The following is a 22856-nucleotide window of genomic DNA, read 5'->3' on the forward strand; positions in this document are numbered from 1 at the left end:
GAGATATGTATATTTCACATGCTGTGACCAATGTTTCAAAACTCACACAGTATCCTGCTTCATTTTTCTGATGCCTGTCAGACTTTGAACATTGTTTTCTTTTGTCACATTGCCCTTTGGAGCTAACAGAACCCTAATGAAAATTATAATAGAGGAAGAGTTTGTCTTCTTCAGACTCCTAGCCCCAGAATCCTCTTACTATTATTTTTACTTCTACCCCCACAAGAGTTATGTTATACAACTTTTTGTGGCATTTAAGAAGTCTCAGCATTTTTCTCAGCATTGTCCTCCCTATAAACTGCTCCATGGATCAAACTATTCCCTCCCACTTCTCAGACAAACTCTTCTATAGTTAGGTAATAGTATTGACAACATATAATTCACATTTGTAATGTAAATGACACATAGTTGTTCAAATAAAGAATATTGTACTTTTAAAAATGGATTGGTTTCTGGAAAAGACAACTATGGAGACAATAAAAAGATCAGTAGTTGCCAGGAGTTGGAGGGGGAGGGATGAAGAGGCAGACCCCAGAGGTTAGGGCAATGAAAATATTCTGTATGATAGATACCATGATGGATAGATACATGTCATTATACCTTTGTGCATACCTATAGAATGCACAAAACCAGGAGTGAACTCTGTGATAAACTATGGACTTTATAGAATGTCAGTGTAGGCTCATCACCTGTAACAAATGTAGCAGTCTGGTGGGGGATGTTGACAGTGGGGGAGACTATGCATGTGTGGGGACTTGGGAGTATATGGCAGCTCTCTCTGTACCTTCCCCTCACTTTTGCTGTGAACCTTTTTTGTTGTTGCTATTAGTTTATTTATTTATTTTGAGAGAGAGAGTGTGTGAGCAGGGAAGAGTCAAAAAGAGGGAGAGACAGAATTCCAAGCAGGCTCCACACTGACAGCACAAGCCTGATACAGGGCTCAAACTCACAAACCGTGAGATCGTGACCTGAGCCAAGTCAAGAGTCCAATGCTTAACCAGCTGAGCTACCCAGGAGCCCCTGCTATCACTTTAAACTGCTCTAAAAAAATAATCTTAATTAAAAGAAATTATCATAAAATAAAATTCATCAACCTAAATGACATCCTTTGCTGAAATCCCTACATTGAGATTCTGTCTTTTGAAAGGGTTAAGGACCACATGGGCTTTCTTTACTCACTGGTCAGTATCTCTTTTATTCTCCAAAGCCTCTTTGACTCAAATCCAGGTAACTTAGTGGTATTTCCCATAAATTGTAAACCATTAAGCCTGTAGACTTACCCACTCTCAGATAACTCCAGGTTTTAAGTTTGCTCACGTTTTTTTTTGAGAGCGTGAACACACATGTGGGGGAGGGACAGAGGGAGAGAGAGAGGAGGAGAGGATCTTAAGCAGGCTCCACGCCAGCGTGAGCCCAGCCAGCGTGGAACCCAGCTCAGGGCTTGATCCCACAACTGTGAGATCACGACCTGAGCCGAAATCGGGAGTTGGATGCTCAACAGCTGAACCACCCAGGCGCCCCTAAGTTTGCTTACTTTTGAAGAATAGAATCCTTGTATCTTAGGGTTTGCCTTTAAAGTAAAAAAAAAAAAAAAAAAAAGTGCCCAAGCAGTTGTTAGATTCCTTTGTTCTAAACAAAATAAACCTTGATGTGGTTGTTTGAATTTATAGGGAAATTATTTCTCAAGTATCAGTTGTTACAATGGTATTTATTTATTGGCAGATATCCCACATTTAGACCGTCCCTGTCCAACTATCTTTTTTCTCTAGCTTGGTATAGTTGCAAATGAAGGCTAGAAAGAATTAGTTTATAGATGTGTTTATCATTTATTGACCCAGAATTTTTATGTGGATTGTTTTAAGTTCAAATTAGCAGTTTCAGATAGAGTGAAGACTGGTCCTATAATCATCATCATTTTATGGTAACACAGGTTTTAAATCCTGAGTTTTCATAGAGGGATGACAGACTGACCAAACTCACCAAACTAGAGTGCAAACATGAATGAATATTTTGTAATGCATCTGAATCGAATCCATAGTTAATGGTCATAGCTGGGGTTTTTTTTTTAATGTCTACTTTTCCTCATTTTTTTTTAGTACAACACCTCAGGTATTGAGCCCCACTATCACATCTCCCCCAAACGCATTGCCTCGAAGAAGTTCGCGACTCTTTACTAGTGACAGCTCTACAACCAAGGTAATTTAAAGATTTCTGTATGTCACATTTCCTTAACACGTCCCTCTCTTAAATTTCAGTTCATTGATGACTCCCATCTCTAATGAATAAATTCAGAGACTATTTAAAATTTTTTAATATTTTTTTGATTGGGAAAGCTGTCTATAACATTTGTAAATTTTCTTGGTCCTTCAATAAATATTCTAAAACATTGTTCTAAAGACAAAATTATTGTGATGGGAAGCAGATCAGTGGTTTTTAGGAGTTAGGACTTGAGGGACAATGTGACTATGGGGTATAACCCAAAGGATTTCTTTGTGTAATGGTTGGACAGTCCTGTATCCTTACTGTCGTGGTTGATTACACAAATCATACATATGACAAAATTTCATAGACTTATCACACCAAAAAGAAAGAAAAAAGAAGTACATGATTTCATCATGTAAAAACTGATAAAATCCAAGTAAGAACATAGTTTAGTTGATAGTATTAAACCAATTCCAGTCTTCTGGATTTGATGGTGTGCTATGGTTATGTCAGATACTATAACACATGTCCTTTGTTTTTTTTGCACAATTGGAGGGCCTCATTACGCCCTTGGTAAGTTTTCTTGGTCCATCGACAAATATGGACAATTTTTAACTCTGACATGAACAAATCAACAATTTTATGACTTATTAGCTGTAATACTCTGAGACAATTAGGTAGTATTGCATTCATTTATTTTCTAATTTTTAAGTAATAAATGAAACTGATACACTTTCAGAAAAGAGCAACACTTAATGCAGATTTACCTTACATACTAATATATTAATACAATTTATTTTCAGAATTGCTGCATTTAAAGTTAAATGACTTTGAAAATTTTTGATTTATAAATATTTTCTGAGAAAAATATAGACCATTCAAGGCTGAACATTTATTTTGTGTCTACTACTTGAGAAAGGATTGGGAAATCTAAAATACATGAGTTTAATAAGTGTGGAATTTTCCTCTTTTTTACAGGAGAATAGCAAAAAGTTAAAAATGAAGTTTCCACCTAAAATCCCAAACAGAAAAACTAAAAGTAAAACTAACAAAGGAGGAATAACTCAACCTAACTTAAATGATAGCCTGGAAATTACAAAATTGGACTCTTCCATCATTTCGGAAGGGAAAATCTCCACAATCACACCTCAGATCCAGGCATTTAATCTGCAGAAAGCAGCAGCAGGTCTGTGTCAATGCTTAATGTTTGCTTTGTATTTTATTTTACTCACTTATTTTAAGTAATTTTTTTTTATGTTCATTAAAGTACCTTCCATTTTTTTCCAGATAGAGGTTGGGATTTTTAATAAATTATTTTGTATTTAGCCTTTCTAGAAAACCAAACTATTTTACTGTGTTTTTCTCCTTTGTTTACTATATTGTTTTCTCCTAGAAGGTTTGATGAGCCTTCTTCGTGAAATGGGGAAAGGTTATTTAGCTCTGTGCTCGTACAACTGCAGAGAAGCTATATATATCTTGAGCCACCTACCTTCTCACCACTACAATACTGGTTGGGTACTGTGCCAAATTGGAAGGGCCTATTTTGAACTTTCAGAGTACATGCAGGTAAGAGATAATTTAAATTTCATTAAGATGCCTATGTTTGAGACAGCTAGACCTAAAAGGTCAATATTTATTATGTAATGTCTTTATTTTCTGAGCATTTGTAATTTATAAATAGTCAAACTTTTTCTTGTGTTTAAGGAGTAATTTAAATTTGGGGGGATTGCTTGAAATAGATTTGTAGAGGGGAGCCTGGGTGGCTCAGTTGGTTAAGTGTCTGACTTCAGCTCGGGTCATGATCTCACTGCTCTTGAGTTCAAGCCCTACAATGAGCTCTGTGCTCAGAGCCTGGAGCCTGGTTTGGGTTCTGTCTCCATCTCTCTGCCCCTCCCCTGCTCATTCATTCATTCATTCTCTCTCTCTCTCTCTCTCTCTCTCTCTCTCAAAAATAAAATAAACAAAACAAGAAATAGATTTGTAGAGAGTCCAAGTCATCCATATATTCTTATGTGGATATTTGTACATACTCAGTTGGATCTGAAAATCTATATTACCATGTAACAGATGTTTATAATCAAACTTTTTTCTACTATATGCAGAGTTCCTCCTAGATGAATTTTTGGCATTTAATATATTTAATAAACTTGAAAAGTGCAATGAAGAAAATTTTATATAATCGAGGACACAATGTCCTTCACAAGACTTTTACCCTTTTAATTATATTCATTGCTTAAGTTAATCTGTTTATACCAGAAAAGGAGAGTATTAATATCAAGCCAAAGAAAATTCTAATTTCCAATTTAAATTTTCCCCCTAGTTCGTCTTCTGAGCATTTTCTCTCCTCACCCCTAAACTTAAAAAAATAAAAAAACAACTTTAAGAAACCTATATATTAATTAAAATTTCTCTAATACAAATTATTTAAAGTTTATAATAAAGTTACTTTTGCTCTCTTTCAATTCTATTTATTCAGTGCGTGTTATGTCTTAGCCTCTTCTAGACTCTAATATAGCTAGACAAATAATTGCTTGCCTTTATAGAGCATGCATTCTAGTAAGAGAGACAGGTTGTAAGCCAATAAATCTATAAGGATGGTAGCACTAGGTCAGAGGAAGTAAAAAATGAGGCATGGTAAGATCGCAGGGCAATAACGTATGGTGGTATTTTCTAAAAAGTGTGCTTAGAGAAAGGTCACTCCTCCCGTCATGAACCATGCAAAGACCTGAGGGTGAAGTGTTTGTTCTTCCAGGTAGAGGATAAATGCAGAAGATACCACCTCGAGTATTTTTGCGTGGTAAAGCGAAAAGTGTTGTTGTAGACACATAGCCTTATTCATTGCTAGAAGTTCCATGTTCGGGTAATGGCCCTTTACTGGTACATAAGAACTGTGTTTGGCAAGCCCTTTTCAAAATTATTTTGATTTATTGTTTCACAGGTACTTTAAAATACATAATTTTTATTGTTTCCCTCTAACTATAGAGCAGTGACACAGATACTTAACAGAAGCCTTTATTTCAGCTTAATTTCATGAGTTTGGTTTTTTTGTTTGGTTGGTCGGTTGGTTTTGTTTTTGGTCTATGCCACACTTTTCAGAGGAAGCAATAGATCCTGAAAAATTTTAAACCAAAAGATTTGCAGAACCCATATTTGACTTGTGGTTAAGTACATCTTCTTAGAACCAATGCCGATTTGAAAAACTTACCTGTATAACTTTTAAGGTATTTCAGGGAAGTTACAAATCATTAAGCTAATTATACATAGTATATGGCCATTTCTTGGAGTTCCTAGTTTTATAAATCCAATTTTCTTATTTTCTGCCATCTTCATTTCATTAAGAACATTCCTAATCTTTTTTATTCTTTGTTTTAAATTTTTTAAAACATTTTTATTTATTTTTGAGAGAGAGAGAGAGCATGAGCGGGGGAGGGGCAGAGAGAGAGGGAGACGCAGAATCTGAAGCAGGATCCAGGCTCTGAGCTGTCAGAGCCTGATGCAGGGCTCAAACTCACAAACCATGAGATCATGACCTGAGCCAAAGTCTGTGCTCAGCCCATTGAGCCACCTAGGTGCCCCAATATTTTTTATTCTAAACCAAACTTGACTTTCAGAATTTTGAACTTTTGAATCAATAAACTAGGGAACCACTAATTCGTTTGGTATAACCCAAAGCTTCAAGGTGAGAGAAACAATTCTAAGGGCTGTGAGTGTAGGGAGGAAAAAATTAGCAGAGGAGGGACCCTAAAGTCAGGAGAGGTCTGCAAAAGAAAAGGGAATTACTAGGTTGGGACTACATTTCCCATCAGGTACAACTTTGGAGGTTGTGCTCAGTACTCAACATGCCTTAGTGCTGGTGGCCAGCAGAACCTGGTTTTCCCCTAAAGTCTGTCTGTCTTTCTTTCTTTCTTTCTTTCTTTCTTTCTTTCTTTCTTTCATGACAGCTTGTGTTGTTGTTGTTGTTGTTGTTGTTATTTTCATTGTTTTAAATGTTTATTTATTTTTGAGAGAGAGAGACAGGGCATGAGCAGAGGAGGGGCAGAGAAGGAGATACAGAATCCAAAGCGGGCTCCAGGCTCTGAGCTGTCAGCACAGAGCCCAACCCGGGGCTCAAACTCACAAACTGCAAGATCATGACCTGAGCTATAGTCGGATGCTTAACCGACTGAGCCACCCAGGTGCCCCTTCCCCTAAAGTTTTCAACTCAGCCTCTCAATAGAAGTCACTGCAAAAGTAGTTTTGTGTTACAGAAGTCATTATTGTTTCACCTTTCCTGAGAGAGTTATTCTGTGAAGCCATTATTAAGACTTAGAAATGTGTGTTTTGTGAACTAAATAATTGACTCATCCTTTGCAAATTGTAATTTTGTATAGATTTCTCCTCTGTTTGGTGGAAACATAGATTTGCTTTCACAATTTGTGTTCTTACTTTTTTACCATGATTTGTATATACCTAGTTTGACCTATTGTCAAAGCTGTTCAATTTGGCTAATTCACATCAGCGCTGTAAAACAAGGCAGCATTTAGGTCTTATGAGAACAGTACCCAGTATTCTCCCCGTATATATGTAAATGGTATCAACTTGTTTTCCCCTTAACTAGTTTTTTTCTTATTTCAGGCTGAAAGAATATTCTCCGAGGTTAGAAGGATTGAGAATTACAGAGTCGAAGGCATGGAGATCTACTCTACAACACTTTGGCATCTTCAGAAAGATGTTGCTCTTTCAGTTCTTTCAAAAGACTTAACAGACATGGATAAAAATTCACCAGAGGTATGTTAACTGAAACACTTGGCTTATGTAGTTGCCTTTTGACCACCTTTGACACGTGGGGATGAAGCAAATAATTCAGACCCCATTTAGCATCATCCATACTTACTTTTGCATCCTTCTCTATAGACCAAGAGGGATTCAGAGAAGAGAAAGTCCTAGAGTGTGTGGTGCAGATTCACAAGCATGTATTTCATCCAAGAATAATCTAGATTTGGCTACATGAACATTGCTGTTGTCAGCAAAATTGGTGTTCATTAAGCAGAAATTATGCAGATTGGAAAAAGTGCTAATTAAAATAGTGCTTTTTATTGTCATTTTAAGACACAGGCACAATTCATTTACACGCTTCAGTCCTGTAAGAATACTATTTCATTGCATGTCAGGAATCGTTAGTGGTACTTTTGTAACATATTTAAGCTTAGAATTAAAATCATTCAGGGCACCTGCGTGGCTCAGTGGGTTAAGCAACCGACTTCGGCTCAGGTCACGATCTCATAGTTTGTGAGTTCGAGCCCTGCGTTGGGCTCTGTACTGACAGCTCAGAGCCTGGAGCCTGCTTCAGATTCCGTGTCTTCCACTCTCTCTGCCCTTTCCCTGCTCATGCTCTGTCTCTCTCTCTCTCAAAAATAAATAAAACATTAAAAAAAAAATTTCAGTTCTCATTATTCTTGATAGTTATGTTCAGTAGTTTCTGTGAACACTGAGTTAGCAAAGACTGAACCATTGCTTCTGGCACACACACCTCACACAGGTTATATATATAATTTTTTTTTTAAGTTTATTTATTTTTGAGAGAAAGAGTACAAGTCAGGGAGGGGCAGAGAGAAAGGGAGAGAAAAAGAGAATCCCAAGCTGGCTGTCAGCACAGAGTTGGACTCGGGGCTTGATCTCACATGAGATCATAATCTGAGCTGAAACCAAGAGTCGACGCTTAACTGCCTGAGCCACCCGGGCACCCCCAGATTATATTCTTAAATCGTAAAAACAACTCATCCTGGTAGATTTCTATTTTCTTTATTTTATAAAAGAGAAAACGAGGTTCAGAAGTGTTCACTAAGGTGATTTGTCTGAGGCCTCCCTGCAAAGGTGCTAGAGTTGGGAGTCTCTCACTGTCCACCTGGCCCCAGTGCCAGAGTTTCTTGCACTGAGCTGCCCCTCCACTTGCTGTCCTCTGGTCATCTCTCTATGAGAGATGAAACAGGGAGGCCTAGAGTGGCCTTTTTTGACCTCATCTGAGACTGTCTGTTGGACCACTCATATGTTGGGCCCACAGTGACCACTAACATACTCCATGTTGATTTGGGTTTAACAAATACTGTAAATTTTAGCAAGTAGACAAATTCGCTAATATGAAATCCTTAAACAATGAAGATCCACCGTATCTATTAAAAAACATTGATTTTAGTCATAAATTTGGTTTTGTTAGAAAAATTGAAACAAAATTTTAACTATACGCTTGTGTTTTGTTTCCATTTTTTTAAAGGCCTGGTGTGCTGCAGGGAACTGTTTCAGTTTGCAACGGGAACATGATATTGCAATTAAATTCTTCCAGAGAGCTATCCAGGTTGATCCAAATTATGCTTATGCCTATACTCTACTAGGGCACGAGTTTGTGTTAACTGAAGAATTAGACAAAGCATTAGCTTGTTTTCGAAATGCTATCAGAGTCAATCCGAGACATTACAATGCATGGTAAGTGCTGATGAAGTGCAAAGACAATGTCCTGCTGATAGGACTGATCCTCAGTAATTTGTCTTGTTAGAAATCTCTATTGTCATGAACTTAGTTACCAATACTTAAGAATAGTACATACTGGTTGCTAACTAGTAACCAAATTTTTTATGTGAAATGTATACATTTAAGAAACTTTTAAATTAACTAATGATGACGGAATACCAGATCCTTATACTCTACAGTTTCAACCTTTTCTCCTACCAACCTTTTGAAAGTAATTGATTTTGTTACTTGATTTGTTTCTTTTTCTTAGAACACTGACATCGTGATTAGGATAGACACTGATTGGGAGGGAGGGGACACGGTCTCTTTGCCATGTGCGCCGTGTGCTCTGTCCCTCACTCGCCTCCAACAGCCTGCCTCACCACCCGCATGCGCTGCCGCTGCCCTTCAGAAATGTTTGGATTACCTGCATTCCTTTGCCAAATCAGGCCAGCGTCCAGGGCACTGGCTCCTCATCTGACTCAGGCCGATGCCAAAGATGTAAAATTTGGTACAGATGCCCAAAACTTAATGCTTTAAGGTGTAGACCTTTTAGCCGATGGCTGTAGCTGTTACCATGAGGCCAAAGGGAAGAATAGTGATTATTGAACAGAGTTGGGGCAGTCCCACAGTAACAGCAGATGGTGTAACCGCTGCAAAGTCACTTGACTTAAAAGATAAATATAAAAATACGGGACTAAACTTGTTCAGGACGTTGCCAATAACACAAACGAAGAGGCTGGAGGTGGCACCACTACTGCTGCTGTCCTGGCAAGCTCTATTGCCGAGGAAGACTTCGAGAAGGCTAGCAAAGGTGCTAATCCAGTGGAAATCAGGAGAGGTGTGATGTTAGTTGTTGATGCTGTAATTGCTGAACTTAAGCAGTCTAAACCTGTGACAGCCCCTGAAGAAATTGCTCAGGTTGCCACCATTTCTACAAATGGAGACAAACTGGCTACATCATTTCTGATGCAGTGCAAAAGGTTGGAAGAAAGGGTGTCATCACAGTAAAGGATGGAAAACCACTAAATGATGAATTGGAAATTATCGAAGCCATGAAGTTTGATCGAGGTTATATTTCTCCATACTTGATTAATACATCAAAAGGGCAGAAATGTGAATTCCAAGATACCTATGTTCTGTTGAGTGAAGAGAAAATTTCTAGTGTTCAGTCCATTGTATCTGCTCTTGAAATTGCCAATGCTCACCATAAGCCCTTGGTCATAATTGCTGATGATGCTGGTAGAGAAGCTCTGAGTACGTTTGTTTTGAATAGGCTAAAAGTTGGTCTTCAGGTTGTAGCCGTCAAAGCTCCAGGTTTTGGTGACAAAAGAAAGAACCAGCTTAAAGATATGGCTATTGCTACTGGTGGTGCAGTGTTCGGAGAAGAAGGGTGACTCTAAATCTTGAAGATGTTCAGCCTCATGACTTAGGAAAAGCTGAAGAGGTCATTGTGACCAAAGATGATGCCATGCTCTTAAAAGGAAAAGGTGACAGGGCTCAAATTGAAAAAACGTACCCAAGAAATCAATGAGCAGTTAGATATCACAACTAGAGAATATGAAAAGGAAAAGCTGAATGAACGTCTGGCAAAATTCTCAGATGGAGTAGCTGTGCTGAAGGTTGGTGGCACAAGTGATGTTGAAGTGAATGAAAAGAAAGAGTCACAGATGCCCTCAGTGCTTCACGAGCTGCTGTTGAAGAAGGCATTGTTCTGGAAGGGGGTTGTGCCCTGCTTTGGTGCGTTCCAGCCTTGGATCCAATAACTCCAGCTAATGAAGATCAAAAAGTTGGTATAGAAATCATTAAGAGAACACTCCAATTCCTGCAATGACCATTACTGAGAATGCAGGTGTTGAAGAATCATTGATAGTTGAGAAAATTATGCAGAGTTCCTCAGAAGCTGGTTATGATGCTATGCTTGGAGATGTTGTGAATATGGTAGAAAAGGGAATCATTGATCCAACTAAGAACTGCTTTATTGGATGCTGCTGGAGTGGCCTCTCTGTTAAGTACAACAGAGTCCCCAAAATTGCTAAGGAAGAGAAAGACCCTGGAATGGGTGGAATGGGATGTGGTATGGGAGGTGGCGTGTTCTAATTCCTAGAATAGCGCTTTACCATGATTGATGAACTGTGACAGGAAGCTGAAGGCAGTGCTTAAGAGCTTCAGAGAAGTCGGTTGAAGGAAATGACTGAAGAAAAGGCTGGCTGATGTTTAAGAAAATCACTGTAATCATCAGTTACTGGTTTCAGTTGACAAACATATAATGGTTTACTGCCATCATTGTCCATACCTACAGATAATTTATTTTGTATTTTTAAATAAGACGTTTGTACATTCCCGACAACAATGTAAGAGCCATGTGCCAATGTACTGCTTTCGACTTAAATCACTGCAGCATTTTTACTACTATTTGTTAAAATCAGGATTTTAGCGCTTGCTATCACCAAATGAAAAGTTAAGAAGCAGTCTTTCCGTGGAGAATAAGAATAATTGTATACAAAGTAAAGAAATATCCATTTATGTGACAACCTTTGTGTAATAAAAATTTGTTTAAAGTTAAAAAAAAAAAAAGGATAGAAACTGGGAAAGTGGAGAGGACTGGTGTAATCACCTGTTGGATCATAGAAAGTAAACATTGAAAACTCTCCACTAGTTGTTGCTCTTTGGCTGTGTTCTAGTTTATTAGATACTAGTTGAGTTCATTAGGTTTATTTAGAATTTAGTGTTCCAGTTTATTAAGTGATGTCTCTATTTAGGAAGTTACTAGCTGGCTCACATAGTTAACAAACTAAGAAGGCATTGAAAAAGTTCTTATTTCTGCCTCAATGCTGTATCTACTGCTGACATTTTATTATATTTTTCTTGACTGACAATTTAAATAACAAGAAGTATAATTGTGATATCATAACTCTGCCACAGTTTTTATGTCAGACTTTTTTTGTATCTTTTGAAGTAATCATTATAGCAGTTGAATTTTCATTCTGTCACTAAATATGAATCACTATATTACTAAAACATTTTTTATTTGTGTATGTATGTTTTTTAATGGAGTACGTCTCATTTCTAAGTTAGGCACATTACCTGAAAGATGGCCTGACAGGTGCTAGCTTCTGCTGACATATTAAGCAGTCAGGCTTGCTGATACTGCCTTGTCTTCACATAAAGCACTCTAATATTTTAGTAATTCAGTTCTGAATAGGACTCGTGTTGTTTTTAAAATGTTTGGGTCTGCCCTATATTGCAATAATTGTGTTCTTTTTTAATGTTTTTATTTATTTTTGAGACAGAGACAGAGCATGAGCAGGGAAGGGGGACAGCGAGAGAGGGAGACACAGAATCGGAAGCAGGCTCCAGGCTCTGAGCTGTCAGCACACAGCCCGACGCGGGGCTTGAACTCACAAGTTGTGAGATCATGACCTGAGCCAAAGTCGGACACTTAACTGACTGAGCCACCCAGGCGCCCTGCAATAATTGTGTTCTTAAGAAACTATACTATACCAAAAATTGCTATAAAAATAATTGTTTCAGTTAGAAAAAAAGTATTCAGATTGGTGAGCTTTCACAGGAAGAATTTAAGTGTTGAGGTATTTAGGTAATTTTATGTATCTAATGAAACACTAAGGAAATGTATTATTCCAACTCCACAATAAATAGTCCTTTTGTTATTCTACCATCACCATTGTCAGTGCAGAGCTTTGTATACCTTTTCTTCACCCCTAACACAATTATAATGGTAAGCAAAGCCACTCAAATGTAAGAAAACATATTGTGCTTTTTTCTTATTTCATTAATTTGGTGCTTATTCCTCATTATCATTATCTAGTAGTGGCCAAGAAAGGTCTCCTTAATGTATATCAGTCACATTATGTTCATTTGAGGTTTTGAAAATTCAGAAGAAATACCTGTATATCAACTTAATATATTGTTACATAGCCTTCCAAATTTATAATTTGAAGTCTGTAGGAGTGTATTTTTGATACAGTGAGTGAGAGGGGAAGCAGAACATGACGCTATCTATGCATATGTAATTGTAATGATACACATGCGTTTGCACCAAGAATATGGAAGTAGCATTACTAGGAGTTTAGAGTTTAGAATCATAAAGGAAGGCTCTGATTAGAATCCTTATTAGCTGTATGAATGTGGGCAAGTTATTTAACTTCTCTAAACTTGGTTTCCTTATTTGAAAATATGAGTGATTACAGTACCTCTTTGTTTCCTTCTAGGATTAAATGAAAGAATTTAACAAAGTTAATTGGCACAGACATCATTAGCCACTTAGTGAAAATGAGGTGTTAAATCTAGATTGTAATGATGGGTTTAAGGATGTAGTTTCTTTTTTCCTCATTGCTAAAGTTCTATTTGATTGATTGATTGAATTTGATTTATTGTTTTTACTTATAAAAGGGACTTGTCTAAAATGTCTTGATGGTTTTTTTATCATGACTGATAGTTTTTGCCTTCTCTGACACCACCAGTATTTTTCTTTAGTTTATTAAAATGCCAGATTCCACATACACCCTTGTATTAAATTGAATTAAATTAGCAGCCAAAAGTTCATATCCCTAAATTTATATTTTATTTTATACTTTCAGGTATGGCTTAGGAATGATTTATTACAAGCAAGAAAAATTCAGCCTTGCAGAAATGCATTTCCAGAAAGCACTTGATATCAACCCTCAAAGTTCAGTTTTACTTTGCCACATTGGAGTAGTAAGTAGCTTTCTAAATATTTTTCAGTTAATCTCCCTTTTGAAATGTGTTGGTTATTGACTTAATCGCTGTGGTGAGAATTAGGACTTTGTTATTTTTTTTCATATTCCTGGAACAATATCATGGATTATTTTAGAGCCAAAAAGATCACCTTTTTCCTTGGCATAAAGAGAAATCACTGGAGTACCCTCATTCCTTGGGCAAGTCCATTTCTCTGAGCTTGTACTTTATGGATGACAAGTAATACCACCTTGCCTACCTCTTAGGGTTGTTGTAAGACTCACATGAGATACTTCATATTTTGAAAGTACTTTTCCATATTAATATAGCTCCTAAATTCAGTAATTAATATTTCAAGACAAATGGTTCCCTGTGTTTTAACCTCTGAGTGACATAGGTATGTCAGAACTAATTAATATTTTTTTTTAAGTTTATTCATTTATTTTGAGAGGGAGAAAGCGTGAGTAGGGAAGGGACAGAGAGAATCCCAAGCAGGCCTTGTGTAGTCAGTGTGCAGAGCCCAGTGGGGCAGTTGAACCCTCTAAACCATGAGATTATGACCTGAGCCGAAATGAGGAGTCGGATGCTTAACCAACTGAGCCACCCACGCACCCCAGAACTAATTAAAATTACTTTTTAAAAAATTTTTTAATATTTATATATTTTTTTGAAAGAGAGAGAAAGAACATGAGCAGGGGAGGGGCAGAAAGAGGAAGACACAGAATCTGAATCAGGCTCCAGGCTCTGAGCTGTCAGCATAGATCCCAGTGTGGGGCTCAAACCCATGAACTGTGAGATCATGACCTGAGCTGAAATTGGACGCTTAACCGACAGAGCCACCAGGCCCCCCACTAATTAAAATTCTTAAAAGGTGATGTGGATCACCATTTTTTTAAAGAAACTTTTGTTTACTTGTAAAATGAAGTTATCAATTAAATCTTGGTACATTTTATAAAAACAAGAGGTAAGGTTGTAATAAAATAGCAATAGCCTTGTCAGGCAACATACTATTTAATTCTGTGCGATAAAACACTTTGTTCGTGCCACACTTATTCAACATAACTCACAGTTACTACAGACATTTCAGGAAGTTCATGGGACTCCCATAGACTTACTATTGAAACTGAGACGTTTACAATCATAATATGCCATGGAAACTTGAAAACGTTACTTTTAGCAGGAGATAATGCTCATATTATTTGAATTGCTTCTAGCTGCTAAACAGCTGGATTACAAGGCCTGAAAGTGAAAAGCATTCTAAAAGCCCATGAACACTATTGTTCACACCTTTCTTCAGAACACACTTAACTTTAAACTTGTTTGACACATTTCATAGATAGCAAGCAGCAGCACCCAGTACAAGCCTGAAGATGAAGTGCTGCTATGTAAACACTGCCACCTGTTCCCATAAAAGAATTACAGGATATATACTCCAAAGCTGCCCCTTCCCGTAATTTCTATTGCATAGATCACATAATACATGTATACACATATGTGTATGTATATGCACATACAAAGAACATATTAAGATGGGGACACCTGGGTGGCTCAGTCAGTTAAGTGTCTCACTCTTGATCTCGGCTCAGGTCATGATCTCACAATTAGTGGGTTCGAGCCCCACTTTGGGCTCTGTGCCAACAGCAGGGAGCCTGCTTGGGATTCTCTCTCTGCACCTGCCCCTGATCGCAAGTGCTCTCTCACTCAAAAAGAAAAAGAAAAAGGACTACATTAAGATGACGGTGAAGTATAATCACAGAGCAATTTATAGGCTGAATGTTTTGGGTTTTTTTTACACGTTGCTTGATGGAAGATTTTAGTATTTTACAGTCGTTTAGTAGGCATTCTATCCACTGCACTTTTTGAAATTTGAAAGATATTGAAATAAATTTTTTCCAACATTTTGGTAACAGGTAGCATTCCCCAAAATACTTGTACCCTCTGTCTACATGACCTGTTTGATCTGGTAACAACTGACCACAAAAACTGACTCAGTGGACTAAATAGAAAAATGATCAAGGCAAAGATTACCAATTTGATGAACTCAGCACAGAGATTTCAAATAACTTAGCAGGTCGGGAGTTGATCAGTTGTCTAAAAAAAGTCATACCCAGTTAGTTTGGTGCTGCAGGTAGAAGAGCACATGGTGGAAAATAGCAAGTGTTGGCTCGCTGGGTGACACTTGTTGGAAAGGTGCAGTATCTGGTGGAATGGAGAGGAGTGGCCTCATCCTGGCTACGGGACTGAAAGTTGTGTTCACTGCACTTGTCTTCTGTACACACAGTTCGAAGCCCTAAGGGAGTCCGGCTTTTACTATCTTTCTTTAAAAAAAAAAAAAAAAAGGTCAAAAAATTCATAATAGACCATGATACTAGCCCTAACACATACCTGTCAATGTTACAGATATTGTCATAGAAAGATACCTTTTTTTTTTTTTTTTTAAACGTTTATTTATTTTTGAGAGCGGGAGAGAGAGACAGAGCACCAGCAGGGGAGGAGCAGAAGAGAGAGACAGAGACACAGAATTTGAAGCAGGCTCCAGAATCTGAGCTGTCAGCACAGAGCCTGACACAGGGCTCAAACTAATAAACTGTGAGATCATGACCTGACCCAAAGTCTGATGCCTAACCGACTGAGCCACCCAGGCGCCTCAAAAGATATCTCTCAAAAATCAGAACAGAGACTTAATTTTTTTAATCATAAGATTTGTACAATGTTTCTAGGATAGGATATTAAAAATGGTTCAAATCCATGCATGATGGTAGGTAATATTTCCAATTATTCCACTGAGTCCGTTTTTGGATCACCATTTTTATGGGTGATAAGTTGTACGTTGATAGGAGAAAAAGTCTGTTTGCTTTCTGAAATCTCGTACTAGTTTCTCTGTAAGCATGGTACCAGAAGTTTTTGTTCTTGCCTCTTACCCAGCTCCTTCCTCTTTCCCTCCTCTGCCCTTCTCTTTCTCTCAGCAAGCTTGGCTTTTGTGGGAATGGACGTACAATGTGAGGAAATTATGTTAGTTTGAGATTTCACTGTTCATTTTGGGAGAAGAACTGATTGGCTCAGTACATTAAGCTTCTGACTTCAGCTCAGGTCATGAACTAACCGTTCGTGAGTTTGAGCCCCGCCTCAGGCTCTGTGCTGACAGCTCAGAGCCTGGAGCCTGCTTTGCATTCATTCATTCTCATTCTCTCTCTCTCTCTCTCTCTCTCTCTCTCTGTCTCTCTCTCTCCGCCCCTCCCCTGCTTATGCTCTGTCTCTCAAAAATAAATAAACAACAACAAAAAAAGCAAAGTCCAATATTTAGAGGACCATAATAAACCTATTGAAATGTGAGTATTATTTAGCTAAATAGTACAGATTTTCTTGTGAAGGGAAAACCAGGGTTTTCCTTGTCTTTTAGACTTAAAAGTAACTGAATATCTGCTCTACAGATAGAATTATCAGTATGGATTATCATTATGGATAATGGTGGATTGGGTGTCAGAGGACCTAGGTTCTGATCCCAGAGCAAAGTATTTAACATTCTGGGGTTCAGTATTCTCATCTTGAAAGTGAAGCAGTTGAACTAGATAGAATTGGAAGAGACTTTAGAGATACTCTGTTAATAGTCAGGTATTCAATTATTGAGTCCACCTAACCCTGTGGAAAATCCAGTTAGACCATACATCTTTAGTAGTTTTATTATCTTTTTGTTGTTGTTGTTGCTGTTAAAGTAATCTCTATGTGAGGCTCAAATTCACAACTCCGAGATCAAGAGCCATATGCTCTACCAACTTAGCCAGCCAGATGCCCCAGTGATTTTACTATTTCTGTGTTGGTTTTGAGTGACAGTATTTGGTTCTCACCTTTCTCCATAAATATCAAAAGGAAACATTAATGTGATCTTTACTTCTTACAGGTTCAGCATGCACTGAAAAAATCTGAGAAGGCTTTGGATACCCTAAACAAAGCCATTGTTATTGATCCCAAGAACCCTCTATGCAAATTTCACAGAGCCTCAGTTTTATTTGCAAATGAAAAATATAAGGTAAGATACATATTTTAATGGTTTTCAGCATTTTATTGCTTAAGTTTTGCCCCTTCTTTTAATCAACCAAAATTTATTTATAGTTTTCGTCTCTGATAGTTTATTTTCCCATTTTCAAAAGCTATTTATTTTCTTTTGTGATTTTTATTTTTTCATGAAATACTGATATGCAGGATGAGTGTGTGGCTATTTAGGAATATGTCATTATCCCTTGTAAAGATTCTGTATATAGAACGGCAGTTTTTCCATCAGGGAGTTATCTTAAAGGTAAGACCTAAACCATCCCCTAAGACCAATATATCTGAGCAGGTGACAGATGAATGTTTGTGCATAATCCAACAAATATGTACTGAGTACCTGCCTATTCCATGTCAGGAACTAGGGATAAAGGGGCAAAAGCAAAGCAATCACATTTCCTACCTTTGAAGAGCTCACCAGCTAGCACCCTTCCAGAGGGACAATAGACATTAATCAAATAATCACAAAAAAAGTGCATGCTGAATACATAAAGGAAAAGTATAGTGAGTTATAAAAGCTTAGAACAAGGCTACTTGATCTAGTCTGATGTGTTTCTGCCTTTAGTTCTCACTCTGTTTTCCCAATTACGGAGCTGTAGCCTGAAAAAAATACATACATACATATACTGAGAAAAGAAGAGAAGGAAAATTGAGAAAGAGAAAAGAGGCATAAAGTGACATGGGTTTTTTTGTTATCATTTACTGAATCACAAACCATGACTCCAAAGTGTTGATTGAAAGTTCAGTTTACTTTTTTAATAAATTTAGGCTCTTCTTTCTAAAAAGAGTAAAAACTTACCAAAGAAACAAAAAACCCAAAGTTAAGTGCACAGAAAATGTTGGACCAAATAATCCATTTCAGTAGACTCTCCCAAGAAGTCAGTTCTTCCAGTACACATTGACATTTGCTGAAATTGAAAAATACAAGACCAATATTAAGCTCTTAACATTTGCAGACTAATAAAGATACATAAGGGATCAGTCATCTAATTTATTCATTGTCATTTATTCAGTGATTTCCACTAATCTTACTCTGTTTTTCTTTATCAAAGAAGTGGATGTCTAGTCCTTACTGTTTTTGTTCTTTTATAAAAGTTTCTTTTAAATCTAATAAACAACTTTTAGGGACGCCTGGGTGGCTCAGTTGGTTAAGCACCCAACTCTTTGGCTCAGGTCACGATCTCACTGTCGTAAGATCAAACCGGTGTCAGGCTCTGCGCTGGGCATAGACCTTTTGCTTAAGATTCTCTCCCTCGGCCCTCCCCAGCTTGTGCCACGTGCATACACACTCTCCAAAAAAAAAGGAAAAAGAAAAAAATAGATCTAATAAACACTTTTCAACTTTTAACTTGTTCTTTGAGGTGCTGTAATTGTAATTCATCATTTGTTTTCATGTTTTTGCTTCATTGGACCTCTTTATTTTTTTTTTTTTAGGTTTATTTGTTTATTTTGAGAGTGAGCAAGCAGGGGAAGGATGGGGGGTGGGTAAGGGGGGAGACTCCCAAGAAGTCTCCATACTGTCAACACAGAGCCCCCCACACAGAGCCCAAACACGAACCATGAGAACCATGAGACCGTGACCTGAGCCAAAACCAAGAGTCAGCCACTTAACCAACTGAGCCACCCAGGCACCCTATAACCTCTTTAGATATGGGGTCAGTTTCCTCAGTTGAAGGATTTTATTCAGTTATTCTTAAAGGCATTTTAATGCCAACACACCTACCAGATATTATGCCATTTAAGTCAGCCCTGTACTTGCTTCAAGAAGCCCAAGTTCTAATCTTTCCCATTGTTCAAGTTATAATGGTCATAGCCATTTTTGAGTATCAGCTAAATTATAAGACCTACTTTGAAGCACGGTGTATCCAGTATACCTATATTAAAATAATACAAAAAGGGGCATAAGTAAAAGTTACTGATTGCTTTCAAAATGTCTTGGCTCCAAAATGAAAATCCAATGGTGTTAGAGGGCCACCTCAGTCTCTCTGTGGCAAAAGCATTGCTAATATCACCCCATTTAATGTGCTGTAAATCTTAAGTCTTTTTAGGGCAAAAATGAGAGCTCTGACACTATGTTAGACACTGTTTCTCAATGAGTCTTTGTAATTAGATTATCAAGGTGGGGAGGTATGATAGATGCATGAAATTTTTTATAACAATTACAACACACAGTTAGAAAAGCTGTCAGTTCTGAACCGTGTGTGGTGTAGCAGCGAAGGATTGGAGTGCACTGTTCCGATTAAGATTGCTTTAAAGCAGTGATTCTCAAAGTGTGGTCTGAGAACATCTGGAGGTCCCCAGAAATCCTTTCAAGGAGTAAACAAGGTCAAAATTATCTTCATAATAATATTTAGATGTTATTTGCCTTTTTCACTCTTATTCTCACGAATGTACAGTGGAATTTTCCAAAAGCTACATGACATAATGGACTGAATGCAGAAGCAGATAAGAGAGTGCAGCTATTTTCTATCAACCAGAGATTTGCAAAAATATTAACCAATGCCATTATTCTTACTGACTTCTTATTCTGAAAAAGTTATTTTTCATTAAAAAGATATTATCTATGTTAACAAGTAATGGCTTTATTGTTGTTACTTTTAAATTAATGGATAAATATTTTTTAAGCTTTTCAAGTTTTAATTTCTGATATGGTAAGTATTGATAGCTATAGCCTACATTAACAAAAATTCTTCAGGTTCCTCAATAAACGTTAAGAGTATAAAGAGGTCTGGAGACCCAACAAGTGTGAGAACTGCTTCTCTGTGGTATTAAAAGTCAGTCCCAGGCTTCTTCATTGTGATACAGGCTTCATCAGTCCCTGTCAGTAATGTCAGACAGGTGTAACAGTGATCGTTAAGTAACTAATATCCATGACCACAGATCTTTTATCTTGAGACTTTATTCCGTGTATATTTTACAATATTTACTAGTATGGAAGGAAAAGAGAACAGTCTACCTCGTAGACTTACCACACGTAGTAAATCTTCCATTCCTAGACAGGCAGATGTGATTCTCAGACCCATTCAGCCCAGCGGTCCTTTGAGTTTATTTCTCGTGGGTTGCCAGCAGTTAGGAACATGTGAAATGTTCAGGCTGCACCAGAGCCCCCTACATACTTGTGTAAAAAACACAGCCTTTTACACAAACACACTGTCCCAAGAGAGTGTGCACGCGCGTTTGTGTGTGTGTGTGCCTTTACTCTTTTCTCAATCCTTTTTATTACAGAAAATGTCACACGTCACTCTAGTATGGTAATGAATCTCTGGAATCTACCACACAGCTACTTTCACACTGCTTGCCACAAAAATATTGTATATGAACCTTTCATTTTAGATAATGCCAGTAAAAATTTTACAAAAGCCAAGAAATTACATTTGGCCTTAGGTGAAGGGAGGGTGGGATGGGACTGTATTAAACTTTTTTATAACTGGCAAGTAAGATTGGTTCCTTTCCACCCTTTTCAGAGAAATAAAACTAAAGTCTCATAACAATCAACGTATAAATCCCCTTATGTTACCTAAATTCTATAATCCTCTGATACATTTGCTAGCCCACTATCTTTGATCACTGCTTTAGTCCTTGTATCTTTGTGGGGGCTTTTTATGAAAGTAATAGGCCTGTTACCAAACAACTCAAATAATATGAAAGTATAAAAAAAATACGAGGTTGAATGTGCCTTATAAGCTGACCCTCCAAGGGAGGAGCATTATTAACAACTCAGAACACACTTCTCTAGATCTTTTTCTCATCATGTACATATTTTTAATTGTAACAAAGTAGGCTTACACTACTGTGGTAGGCAGAGTAATGACCCCTCAAGGATGTCCAGGCCCTAATCCTTGGTTCCTGTGACTATGTTACCTTACACGGCAGAAGAAACTTTGCAGATGTGATTAAGGATGTGGACCTTGAGTTGGGGAGAGTATCCTGTGTTATTCAGATGGGCCCAGTCTAATCACATGGATCTTAAAGATCACATGGAGGATCTTTGCCAGCTGTGGTCAGAACCAGCGTGAGAAGGTTACAAGCCAAAAAATGTGGGCAGCCTTTAAAAAGTCTGGAAGAAAGGCAGGGAAACAGATAACCCTCAGAAAGGAAGACACCTTGATTTTAGCCCAGTGTGATTCAAATTGTATTTCTAATGCACAGACTATAAGATAAAAAAATTTGTTTTATTTGCCATCAAAATTGTGGTAATTTGTTATGACAAAATAAGAAGCTAATACAACTACACATATTCTGTAATTTGCTTTTTCTTCCACTTTAACATTTCTGTGGATAGATATTTGGTATTTATCTTTTTTTTTTTTTTTAACCTGACTTACTTTGGATTTTGTTTTACTACAAAGAGGTATGTATAGAGAAGAAAAGTAGATAATCTCTATGGACATTAAAGAGAAATAAAGTATATTTATTTTAGAAAATTCAAAAAATTGAGAAAGCTACCATGTTAAAAATAGAAAGTCTTCCCCTTTACCTCAGTCATCCCCTCTCCAAAGGTAAGCCACCTTTACCTTGATTAGGGGCATATAGGTATTGATTTCAGCCAGAAAAAAAAGGAAACATATATGTGTTCACATAAGTGTATTTATAAAGTGTTTATGAGAATACCCACATAACTATTTGTATATGTATCATATATATGTTTTTTTGCAAAAGAAATAGTATTGCACATACTTTATTGTATCTTTTTTTTTTTTTTTTTTAGCATAGAGTTGAGTACCTACAGATCTAGTGTTCCATAGAGGATGGACCATAATTTATTTTAACTAGGCTATGATTAGACACACCTTCATTGCTTCTAATGATTTGCAGTAACATGTTGAATGGGATGTTCTTACAAAGATGGCTTAATGAACTTTTTTGAATATGTCCCTGGGATAAATTCCTAGCAGCAGGATTGCTGAATTAGTGGTTACATGCAGTTTTTAACATAATAGGTAATGCTAAATAGAGTTCACAAACAGGCTTTGCAACAGGTCACATTTCCACCTTCAGTGATGAGAATGCCTCATTCCCCTCAGTCATAGTAACTTTATATATCAAAGTTTATTTTTATTTTTGTCCATTTGCTTAGGTGAAAAGCAAACAGTATCTCAGTTGGGGACCCAGTTTTATTTTTGATCATCATGTCTTTCTTTTAAATACAAATCTTATTTCTCTATCTTTTCTCTCAATTTCCCCAACCCCTTTAGCGATGGTCAAAAGATTTGTAGACAATTTTGACTTAATTCAGAGGGTTAAATTTTAGACTCTTCATCATTAGTTAAAATAGCAGGTTGGTATTCAAAGCTTGGTGCTTGCATCAGGGAGAAGGTCTATGAACAGAATTTCGGAATTATTTTGTTCTGCAACTTAGTTTCCAAAGCTCTTACACACACAGTGTAATGGAGCATTGTTGTTTTATA

At 37.2% G+C, this 22856-nt stretch overlaps 1 protein-coding gene and 1 pseudogene across 10 annotated transcripts in view; both read left to right on the top strand.

Annotated features, from left to right (window-relative positions):
- Positions 1-22856, top strand: part of CDC27 (cell division cycle 27) — a 69704-nt gene that overhangs the window by 40925 nt on the left and 5923 nt on the right. For 7 of the 10 annotated variants that reach the window (XM_047081669.1, XM_047081671.1, XM_047081673.1 and 4 more), the window contains 7 exons: positions 2097-2196; positions 3181-3388; positions 3596-3768; positions 6817-6969; positions 8453-8661; positions 13287-13404; positions 17303-17431. In XM_047081669.1, coding sequence (XP_046937625.1) covers positions 2097-2196; positions 3181-3388; positions 3596-3768; positions 6817-6969; positions 8453-8661; positions 13287-13404; positions 17303-17431 — 1090 coding nt within the window. The remainder of the gene's footprint in view (positions 1-2096; positions 2197-3180; positions 3389-3595; positions 3769-6816; positions 6970-8452; positions 8662-13286; positions 13405-17302; positions 17432-22856) is intronic. The other 3 variants (XM_047081666.1, XM_047081668.1, XM_047081675.1) reach the window with 1 other exon arrangement.
- Positions 8681-11637, top strand: LOC124513559 (60 kDa heat shock protein, mitochondrial-like; annotated as a pseudogene).

Source organism: Lynx rufus, unplaced genomic scaffold, assembly GCF_022079265.1.
Source record: "Lynx rufus isolate CCGP_SWC_20201006 ecotype Redwood Valley unplaced genomic scaffold, mLynRuf1.p SCAF_18, whole genome shotgun sequence".
NCBI classification, from domain to species: Eukaryota; Metazoa; Chordata; class Mammalia; order Carnivora; family Felidae; genus Lynx; species Lynx rufus.